The following is a 12,238-nucleotide window of genomic DNA, read 5'->3' on the forward strand; positions in this document are numbered from 1 at the left end:
TGAAGGCTGAGTATCCCTTACCCAAAATACTTGGGATCAGAATGTCTTGGATTTTTTTTCAGATTTGGGAATATCCATTTATTCTTTATATATACACCTTATATACACTACCTGATGATAATTTTGTATAGTATTTTTAGTGTACCTGTGTTTTGACTACAACCAGTCACATGAGGTCAGGTGTGAGATTTTCCACTTCTAGCATGATATTGGGGCTAAATTTTTACAAATTTTGGAGCATTTTTGGATTTTTTTCCTTTCTTTTTTATTTTGGATGTTCAACCTATGCAGCGATTCTTTTTAAAAAGTCAACTTAAACTTTTTAAGTTGGAAGCTGGCGCCTCCCTTTGCTTTTTGAGCCTCTGCTGTGATGAGTTATTGGGCTGGGGCCGGTACTATGGCCAAGAGCTCATTCCCAGTACCAGCCTTCTGCCTGCTATCCTGTCTAATGAGGCAGCTCAAAAACCCAGATATTCGTCAATAGATGATGCACCTTCTCTCTTCTTACCAACCTTGCTTCCCTCAAGCTGAAGTCATGGCCACACAACCACCCATGGGAGGGGACACCCAGGTTGCCTGCCTGCTACCCACTCGTGTACTCACAGTGCATTTGTGAGGCTTCTCGCCCGTGTGTCTCCTCATATGCACTACCAACATGTACTGGGCTTTGAAGGGTTTCTGTTCCCTTGAGCAGTCAAGCCACCGGCACACAAACTCCTTTTTCTCTCCATGAATATGATCATTATTGATATGCTGGGGTTGGAGAAAAAGAAATAAAACGGAAATGCATTACTCATTTCTGAAAGCAACAGAAGAAAGTGCAAAATATGCTCAATCTGAAGTCCTAAAGGAGATATGAAGAACTTAACCAAGTTCTATGTTTTTAAGAATTCTAGTTAGTATACTTCTCAAGTAAATTTTCTCTTGCTAATTGCATATGTATGCTCCCCAGATAGCAGCCATGACACGAAACGAGAGGAAGCCTGGCATCTCAGGAAAAGTACCATACCAAGCATCTAAAGAGCAGAGTTCAAAGCTGAGTTTGGGGGATGATTACTTGTGAAATGGAGTGAGCCATTCTTGTCCTCTCTGGGCCTCTATCATTTTTCATCTCAAGGGAGGGTCAAGGCTAACTGACTGCTCACATACTCTCCAGTTATCATATGCTTTGGGAGGGGGTACACGTGTACCTGTTACACTCACACGCATGCACAATTTCATAAAGAGGTACAAGGAAAGCACTTTTCAAACTGAACATTGTGATTCTCCCTGAATCACAGAGAGAAAAAATAGGTTCTGAAGAAAAGGAGTAATTAACAGTGAACAAATGATTTGGTCTTCTGGGTCTTTTTTTTTTTCTTCACATACAATATAAAGGAATGGACTCCCTAGTTTCTCAGGTGGTTTCCAGCTTTAGAATTCAATTAATGTGGTCTTTAAGATGAAGATGGATTCCCCTAAATTCGTCATCAATTCAAAGCTTTCAAATCATTTTTTATCTGATTCCTTGGATGAACATATCAAGTACCCTCTAAACAGGAGACAGAAGAAACCTCTGGAAGCCCCAGGAGGATCAGATGTTCTTCATTTGGATCCAATTAACATTCATTTAAGTAGGCTGAGTGCACTATTTAAAAGTCCAGTTTAAGACTATTGAGGAGAGTTGTAGCCTGTTTTTATTCTCTTGTCATCCTGCATTTGCCTTAGTTTAAAGCAAATTTAAGCATTTTCCCAAACATACATAGAAATATATCACTTAAAAATTCATCGAATGATTGACAGCTCCCTTCAGGTCTGTGCACTGCATGAGAGTTTCACAACATTTAATTATGTGCTGCAAAGTCTCCAGCTCCTCAGTGATAAAGGTAAAATGCAACCATCAAAGTTGGCCTTCCCCAGTTACCCCACTAGGTGGCCTTCTGCTTCAGGAAAAAAAAAGTTTCACTTAAAAAAACAACAACAAAGTTTTTTTGTGCTGTTTCTGGAGATAAAAACTGGTTGAGGGCACAATTTTTTTTTTTTAATTTTTTTCCTTTCCTTGAAAGGCTCTGATAAACAGAAAACAGAAGCATATCAGAGCACACCAGCAGACAACCATCATCTCCTGGAAACTGAAAATGACAAAGATGCTAACCAATACTCAAATGCCATGTGGTATAGCAGCCCTGTGGCCAATGGATGTGGGTTTCCTACCAGAAGCCAGCTGTCCCAGGAATAAGTGCTTCTTAAAAGTTGTGATTGTGTACATAAGTTAATAAGGAGAACAGACCTGCTAAACAGGGGACGATGTGCAATCATTACATTCATGTTTCAAGTACATCTTTGTGGCCCATATACATTACCCAGACTTATCCAAAGCGTGTGTTGAAACCCAGCCCTTGAAACCAAGCCCACATAATAGGAGGAGCTGTATGAATTCTCCCTTCCTGAGAGAAAAATAAATGACCACACAAAACCACTTCATAAAAATTGTACTTGGTTCAGTTTTCCAAGTTATTAGGGATAAATAAGTTGGGTGCTTGGGTTAAGAAAAAGAAGGAAGGACGGGAAGAATGAAAGGAGGGAGGGAGAGAGAAAGGGAATAAAAGTTAAAATTGGGAAATGGAATTTCAAACTGTACTGAGCCAACTCCTTGAAGTCAGGAATCATGGCTTTTTAGTTTCATATTCTCAGCCACAGTGTCTTGGTAGTGTGCTGGTACCTGGCAGGTACTCAATAATTGTTGAACTGATTTGACCCATACAGCAAAGTGAATGTTCACTGGGCAAAAGAAATTATACTGTACACTTTTGTTTATCTGAATGAAACTTCATTTCACCTGGCACTTGGACACTATGAATTCAACAAGTGGTATTTCATTACTTTAAAATAATATGCTCTCAAGAATTCAGAAAGATTTAAAAGATATTCAAACATGAATCCCCTCTTGCTGGGTGGAACCAAAGGAATGCACTGATATTGCAACATTTATTTCCTCTCACGCATTCATGGGGTTGTGTTGGCTGTACTCACACCGGGCCGTGAGCTGGGGAGTAAGACACACATGAATCCTGCCTCAAGGAAATTACAGTCTCCTGAAGGAAAATAGATAATGACTTAAATTCCTATACAATTAAAGTCGTGATAAGTGTTGTGAAGGGAAATAATGGGTTTTATATAAACACATAACAGCCAGTCCTAAATCAGAGTGGAGCATTAGGCATCAGGCTTGGCTTCTCAAATGAAGCTGCATCGAAAGCAGGACCTGAAAGATGAAAGGAGACCTGCCAGGTGTGCAGATTAGGGTGGAAGTAGAAAAAAAAAAAAGGTGGCAGACACTATTGTAGACAGATGACATGGATGCACCCGCAGAAGGCAGAGCTCAGTGCCTTATTGAGGATCAGGGTGAGGCCCACCACACAAGGCAGGAGAGAATTGGCCAGGCAGACCCTGCAGGCCTTGGGTACTGCCTCTGCTGGGCATGGTGAGAAGGCACAAGCTTTCGCCACACAGATCAAATAGACTCTGCTGGGGTGGTCACGTGTGGGTTGGTTTGCCAGGGCTCAAAATGCAGTATGCTAAGTCAGACCCCAGCTGTGAGGCTGTGGGGGGTACTTCTGGACAGGATTCACATTTCTCCTATGAGAAAGTCAGCTCTTGCATGCCTGTCCCCAAGGAGGACAGCGTCAGGATAACTGATGCTTCTCAGGGCCATTAGATGACCCATCGTGGGAGGCACCAATAGCAACAAGTAAAAAAAGTCTTTGGCTTCCCCTCCTGTCCTGGCTAACATACTGGAGGAATTGCACTCTAGAAGGACAGGGAGGGGGCTTTTCTGGACTGTGGCTCCTTTAGGTGAGGTGGAAGAGGGAGAGCAAACAACCTGCCAGCTCCCTTGCAAAGTGTCCTTCACTGGTGATAGGAAGGTGAAGGTTCGGGATGGGAATAGAGGCCTAAAGTGGACAGACTGGAACATGTGGAATCTACCTAGAGTGGAGCTGAAATGTCTGCTGATAAGCAGGAAGGGAGAACTGTCAATAATGGAGGGCAATTGCCAGAAAAATCAAATTAATTTCATATTTAGATTTCACCAAACTTCATCTTTCTTTGCCTCTGGGACCATGTATGGAAATGTGATTGGAGTGATATTCTATGCTGACCAGCCAGCAGGAACCCCTCAGTGTTGTCCCCACATAAGGAGGAAAAGGGAGGAACATACATGGGACAGTTGAAGCAACTTCACTTTCAGCAAGGTTAGCCTCTTTGGAATTTTCCCTTTCTGTCTTCTTAGACTGTGGTGTCCAAATTAACCTGTTTTTGTAGTAGTCTGAAGTGACCCTTGAATTCACACATACACTGAGACCACAGGGTTTTTTTTTTTTTTTTTTTTTTTTTTTTTTCCTGGAAAGAAAAGTCTACAATCTAGGAGTGTAGAGACCAAGTTGATCTCATTTTTCTTAAAGCTCAAATGCTAAGTAGAGGTCATAATCAATTACTATAAAGAAATAAGGAGGTGTCTTTCTATTTAGGTAATTCAAATGTGTTTTAAGCTTAAAATATTTTTGAAAGATAGATTTTAAGTGAAAATTAAAATTCTAAGAAATCATAGACTTCACATATTCATGTGATATTTACTAAATATTTACTTTCCTTTAAGAAAACTGCATTGGCCTCTGCAGCAAAAGCTCAGGGAGGATTCATTTGGGCAGATACTGTATGGTTCCCACAGATGCATCTCTGACCAATTTCTGATGTGCTGTGTACTTTGGATAGGCAGATTTGCCTCCTTGGGGCTTAATTTTCTCATTTATAAAATTATATTGATGAACTAGATCAGGTGTGGGTAAAGTTTTTTCTGTATGAAGCCAGACAGAAAAGTTTTATTCACTGTAGTCCAAAGTTGAACAGCTCTAATCAATATATGAATGAATAAAATGTAGCCGTTCATTTATGAATATGGAAAGTTTGCATGTTATGAAATAGTCCCTTAAAGTTTTAAAAAATTATTTAAAACCGTAAAAACTTATTCTTAGCTCACCACTGTTTATATTAAAAACAAACAGTGGACTGAATATAGCCTGTGAGCTATTAGGTTACTTGCCCCCACACTAGATGATTTCAAAGTTTCTTTCTTACTCTAACATTTATCAGGTTTGCTCTCAAGCCTGTGAAAGTAAAATCAGGAGGATGTATGCTTTAGTGCCAGAGAGAAGAAAAGAAACTAGAAAGGAAAAAAAAAAAAAAACAGGATCCGGGGCCAAAAGGGGGAGTTCAATGAAAGGAGGGAGTTAGGCCAGACACGTTTCAGGTCTGTAGCATTTCCCTAGGATTGGGTTGAAAATACACACATATTTTTTTTCTCACCAAACTCTAAGGAAGCTAAAAGAAGAGTAATATGCAATGAATTCTTAACAATCAGCAGACAGATGAAGCCCATGTGAAGTGGGCCTGAAATTCAATGGGCAAGAGTTTATTTGTGGTTTCACTGAAAAACTTTGACTTCCTAACAGTGAAAAACGTTAATCAAATATATAAATAATTTAATTGGAGGGAAAATAATGCATGATTAAATTCCAAACTAATCCAACACAAAGACACGCAATTTGCCAGAGGCCCAAAAGCCAGAAAGAGATAGATGGTGTAAATTACAATGTTGTATGCCAATTCATGTGGCCACTCTGAACTTTCCCTGTCTGAATAAACAGGGCAGGGATACTGGGACCAGCAATTTCCCCCTCAAAGGCTGAATCCAACCACAGAGCTTCTTGATTGGGTTTCCATTTATGATCATAAATATTTGCTTCTGGAAACTGATGGCTGATGAAGCAAATCAAACACCTCAGGAGCCCACAGCAAACCAACACAGTTGATATTTCCCAATTGTGATCATGTCTGTAGCAACATGAGCCAAGACTCGGTATTGCAGTCTCTTCTACTGGACCAGGGCTCTGGGAGCCCAGAGAAAGGCAGGAGAAATCACTAGCTGGTTTGGCAGTCGAGGAGGCGGAAGGCACCTCTTTATTTCAAGGGACTCTCTTTGGGATATGCCCAGTCCTGATTGTCAACCAAGGAGGCTTCCAGAGGTGTGGGAAGAAAGACCTGAAGGAAGGGGAAAGTGGAGCTTTTCTTTCACTAGCTGTAGAATGGAAGCCCACAATGGACTTCACTGAGCTAATCAGGGTCCTTTCTTCTTGCTTCGTTATTTCACTATGAGCTCAGCGCAGGCAGTTTTCCTAACCCTTCAGATGAAACGCATGCATGTGGTCCATCGATGCTCAATGCTCACAGCACTCTAAATAAAGCAGCTATTCAAGCAGTTCACAGAGCTTGGAAGGGCACTTCTGCTTTCTTTCTGCCTCCTTCTCCCTTGGCCAGACTCTCAGATTCCCACTCAGAAAGCACAGCTCTCTAGATGTGTAAGTAGCCTCCATTCTAAGTGACTTCCTAAGAGGAGAGGATGGAGCCTGGCTTGAGGTGTTCCCAAGAGACCTGATCAATCTCCATTCAAGTTCTGCCTCTGATTCACTAGCCAATAGACAAATACCACTGCCTCCAAAACCTGTTACTCTTTTTTTTGTGTGTGTGTGTGTGAGGGATAGGTACTGGAGATTGAATCCAGAGGCTCTTAACCACTGAGCCACATCCCAACCTCCCTCCCCCATTTTGTATTCTATTTAGAGACAAAGTCTCACTGGGTTGTTTAAGGAAGTTGCAGAAGCTGGCTTTGAACTCTCGATGCTCCTGATTCAGCCTCCCAAGCCCACTGGGATTAACAGGCCTGAGCCACTCTGGCCAGCTCAAAACCTGTTGCTCTTTACATCCACCAACTTCTTCACATCAAGAAGACAAACTCCTTCCAAATTTGTCGTGAAAATAATATTGCCGTTAAGCACACCTGGAAACAGTGAAAGCAGGAAATGCAGAACTTCACCCTCACCATTTTTCCTTTGACTCCCCTGTGCATGTATATTACCCCAGAGTCTTTTCCATCAGCATCTACTGTTTCCTAAATAACACAGCACTTTTTCAACTGACTTAAGAGGTTTTTCCAGGGCTGGGGTTGTAGCTCAGTGGTACAGCACTTGCCTAACACACGTGAGGCACTGGGTTCAAGCCTCAGCACCACATAACAATAAATAAAATAAAGATATCGTGTCCATCTACAACTAAAAATATTTTTAAAAAAAGGTTTTTACAAAGTGTGTAGCCAAGTTTTTGCTGCAAAACATACATATAAATAATATTTTTTTTAAAAAAAAAGGTCCTTAGGACGGTGGTCAAATATATGTGAATTCACATATAAACACTCATGTGTCACACACACACACTCACAACACACACACACACACACACACACACGGTATTATGGCTTTAATAGAAAAGAAAGTAAGGGCCTGGAGAGTGGTGTATTTCACATATGAGTATCTGGGGGTGCAATTGGTTGGTTTGCCAACCACTGGCTGCAGGCTGGGTGCACATACTTGCCCCACCCTCAGTTTTATCTTGGACCCCTGTCTTGGCTACATTTCCATGTATACTGACTGACTAGCATGCCACCATTTGATGCCATGATTATATTTTTAAAAGGAAGGAAATAAAATGGAAACATTTCCTTCTCAGAATGTCAGGCTGAAAAGGTTTCATACTTTCTTCATCTTTTCACATTGCTGCCAGGTTAGCTCATAGGCAGGGCTTGAGGGAGTGAGTATGTTGAACAGAATGCAATCACTGGAAACTTCTGGGGATTTGGTGAAGTGGTATGCTACAAAAACCTTTGATGTTGGCATGAGATATAGAGAAATAAACAATTTTAAGAAAACTCAATTTTCAATTTGTTTCCTGAATTTAAATCCTAGAACTATCTCATTACTTTTATAAGTCCAGAGATATTTCTGAAAAGGAGTAAAAGGGAAAAGTGATTTGGAATCTATTAAAATTTAATTCACATTAAAACTGATTTGGGGGCAAGACTGAAATGCTTTACCTAAAAGAAGACTCTCCACAAGAATCCCTTAATACTTTCCATCTCAAATAAGGCTTATACCTTCTTGTTTTGTGTATTATTTGATAAACACAAAATTTTAAAAAAGTTTTACAACTGTCATGACATGGATTATATTAGGGACACATTGTGATTGGATTCCTAAAGGCTTCACTAGGCAGAAACAGGAAAAAAAGCATGAATCAGAGACTATCACCAAAATAGGTCTTATATCTCAATATGCACTTTAATTTTAGATAAATAAAATAATTTAAATTGTTTTGGTGGCACCCATCAATTTTCCTAACAGATTATTTAAGAAGCTGCAGCAGTTTGCTGCAGGGGGGCTCTTCCTGAAGACTTCACAGAGTGACTATTTCAATTCAAACTGGTTAATAAAAATACCAGAGCACCTTTCAGCTTTTTGACAGAACTGCAAAATCGTACAGAAAAACATCAAAAGGACTCAAGATTTCATGTACAAAACAGTCTTTTCTTTATAAAAATAAAACAATTTCCTATTTCTGATTTATGAACATTAAGAATTAGGATGAGTAAAAGACAGAAATAGGCTTCTTGGTTAGAAACAAATAAATAAGTAAGAGGAGTCCTCTTGACAGCAATTTGATTCCTGTTCCCAGGCACAAATACATAAAAATGATTTTCATTTATGTGTAAGAAAGGCAAAGTTCTTGAACAAGGCAAACATGTTGTCTGAATGAAGGGCTTTGCAATGCTAGAATTCCAACACAGAATTAAGTGACTTAAAATACAGCCCCCATCCCACCATCTCTCTAATCAGCACCAAGGTAAGCTGCACGTTTGTTCCACTGCAGTGGAAACCCATCATCGTTCATGTTTAAAACAAAAGTATGTAAAAACAAAGGAAGTACACATACATGAATGAACCTTGACAATTTGCTAAGTTTCCAAAGAAGCCAGTCTAAAAGGGATAAATGCTACATGATTCCATTTCTTTTAGTGCTCAGAAATGGTAGGTAAGTCTGTGAAGAAAGAAAGTAGGTCGATAGTTGGCTATGACTAGGGGTGAATGGAGAAATTAGGGAATGACAACTAAAACTGATGGGATCTCTTTTTGGGGGTGATGAAAAGTCACTGGGGTCATGGTTGCATACTTTATATTTTTGAATTGTTATATTCTTTAACGGGTGAATTATATTCCAATAAGGATATTACCCTTCCTCTAAGTGTTCTTGGTGATGAAGTCTGTGGATGTCCTGGGGGAGGAGGAAGAGTGACTGAAGGAAGAACAGGGTGGGATCTGACCATCTCCAGGACATCAAATAGATTGCAGGTGGGGCCTGGCAAGTCATTTTTCATGGAAGCACAAGGCTACATCTCAGTCACAATTTCCACCACCACACACAACACACACACACACACACACACACACACACACACACACCAGGTTGAGTTAAAGTGAAACATTTTTAGTTCCTGGTGGATTTTATACTAGACTTGCAAGTTAATAATCTGGGAATCGCTCATAAAAGATACGGTCTTCATGTTTCCCTTCCTCCCCATCTTTCAAGTTATACAGATGAGTGGAAAAAAAAAATGGATGGAACAACCCCAAATGGAGTTGTTAACAAAACCAAACCACAAATATCACGAGCTAATATCAGTTGAAGTACGCTAATTCGAAATCATCCATGGTTTGAAAAAAACCAGATACTTTCTTCTCTACGATAGATTCTTTAACTCACTGAAACCTCCTGTAAAATTTAAGCACTGTGAATTCAGAATCTCTATATTTCTATTTTCTGTTTCCTCAATTTATAAAATAACTAGGTGTGAATGTATAATTTGTGGAATCATTTATTTGATTCCCCAACCTCACCCCAACGAGTTGCTTGTTTCAGGCTCGGATTCCTGTAAAATAATAATGTACTGAGTTAATATTAAGATGACCTGCAATTTAAGGAAAATTTAGTTTTTGAAAGCTTTTAAGAAGCAGTATGTAAATAGTACTATAATTGGTTAATGTTATTTACATTAGTTACCTAATAAAGAAACTATCTTTCTTCTTGAAAGTAGAGCAAGGATATCTAATTCCTTGTAGAAACTATGAAAATGCTCTTTTCCTCACAAATTTTGTGCTTTGAATCCTTAGTTATTTTTTTAAAAGATAGATGTAACACTTCTCTTTTCAGAGGGTTATGTTATAACTTAATTAGGTAATTATTCTTAAAGAAATTTTCAGTTTCTTTCTGCAAGGGTCGGTATTTAAATTCCACTGAGATTTTCCATGGAGATGTAAAATTTAAAACTGCTTACACTTTTCTACAAATTATGGACACATTTAATTTTTTATCTTCTTATTCTTTTTAAATAGCAACTTTGTTTCAGTCAAAATAACAACAAAAAACATTTTTTAAGCAAATTGATTTGATCACCAAAATGAAAGACATAAAGAATTAAGCAAGGGCTGGGGTTGTAGTTCAGCAGTATTGCACTTGCCTAGCACATGTGAGGCACTAGGTTCACATAAAAATAAATAATTAAATGTGTCCATCTAAAACTATTTTTTTTAAAAAAAGAATTAAGCAAGTTAGGATTTAGTGGCATTCTAGAAACAAGGATAAAAAGAATACTAAATGCAAACACACAGCATAGTTTGAATTGTGTAGCCATGGAATGGAGTCATTTGGAAAACTAGTCTCCAAAAAGGGCTTTCTTTTCCTTTCCCTTCTTTGCAATGAGCAAGTCCAGCAAACATGACAGACACGAGGGTTTCTGACCTGAACTCCAGCTCCAGAGGTGATTCAGGTAAAGACTGCTCTCCTATCCCTCACCTGGCTCCTGGATTGAGATGAGTGCTGAGCCCAAAAGCACCAGGAAAGTGGTGGTAAAATGCAACATCTCTCAAGGTCCAGATGAATTCGTCATTCTTATGTATGGCTCATTCCCATGCATTCCAGTGTATCTGGAAAGCATTACCATCCATAGCAATTGCACACATTTCCAAGGAAGGATTTCAGAAGCCTGTCTGTGTCCCCAAACATTAAAATCTTCTCACCTTGTATGTGTGGACTTTTGCCAAGAACAGAAAGGAGGGTTGTGGAAAGTTTATCTGCATATGGATATCTGTACAATGTTACTCTTTTCAATCTACTGTGGAAATAATTATTACTTTGTTATAAAACTTTGAAAGATAGATTGGTTAAACGTAATAGTATTTACAACAACACATCCTGGACTTTTAATTTTAAGGTGGTTAATGCACAATTGCTTGCGTGCATGCGCACACACACATATACACACACACATACACCATACACACACAGAGACTTACAATAGGAAGAGTAGAAAGGACTCATGTTATAAGTCTCCCTGATTACCAAGGTAAATACAATTTGTTTTCTGTTTGAAACATGAGATACTAAGAGTTCCATTATCTAAAAGTACACAAAATGTTAGCCTTTAATTACTTCCTAACTTTTATGATCTCAGTTATCCACACAGAGCTTGAGCATACAGATTGCTCTTCAGAAAAGGTCTGAATATACAGAGTGATTCCAAGAAAATTAAAAATTTAAATATAAATGGAAAACGAGATCCAACTTTTAATAAGTGGTCTCTACCCTCACTGCTCCAAAAAAGCAACCACACTTTCTCCTCATCCCTGAATTCTGATTCTGAACATTACAAAAATCTGCCCTTGGATCTGCACACTGGCTTACCTATTTGATATCATAATTTTGATGACTATAAATAATATCTGTTAAAACAATAACAGATACAATAAAATGCATTTGGATTTCAAATAGATTTGGATAATCTATTTTTAATATTTGGAGAAAAGTTAAGAAAAGTCAAGTTTTTTTGTAATGAAATCCTTTGAAGAGACAAGGTAGAAGAGTTATTCTGGTACCAGCCACAGTCTAAACCACATCCCTAGCTGTGACTATTCCTGAAGGTCTTCTGCCGATCATGTTGCTAAAAGAGGATATTGCGTGAAAAGTGCTGGGAGAACTTTCCTTCAGCAGTTAATGAGATTAGGGCTGTGTGTGTGTGTGTGTGTGTGTGTGTGTGTGTGTGTGTGTAAAGAGGAGGGAAAGTAACTACTGATGATTGGAACACAGGCAAATCTCAAGAATGACTGGAGGAAGGGAAGAAGGCAGGCAAGCAGGCAAAAATTATCTATTTGGAAATCTGCCCACAGTCCCCACTGAGCTGACTCATTCATTCACTATTAACTCAAAGCTTATTTAGCATATGACAGTTACTGTGTTCAACACTGAAGAGGCAAGACGG

At 39.0% G+C, this 12,238-nt stretch overlaps 1 protein-coding gene across 1 annotated transcript in view; it reads right to left on the bottom strand.

Moving 5' to 3' along the window:
- The window catches only part of Gli3 (GLI family zinc finger 3), a 272,709-nt gene that overhangs the window by 15,402 nt on the left and 245,069 nt on the right, over window positions 1-12,238 (bottom strand). Inside the window, exon 11 of the mRNA XM_026410532.2 lies at window positions 604-753. Coding sequence (XP_026266317.2) covers window positions 604-753 — 150 coding nt within the window. The remainder of the gene's footprint in view (window positions 1-603; window positions 754-12,238) is intronic.

The sequence above is a fragment of the Urocitellus parryii genome, chromosome 3, assembly GCF_045843805.1.
Source record: "Urocitellus parryii isolate mUroPar1 chromosome 3, mUroPar1.hap1, whole genome shotgun sequence".
NCBI lineage: Eukaryota > Metazoa > Chordata > Mammalia > Rodentia > Sciuridae > Urocitellus > Urocitellus parryii.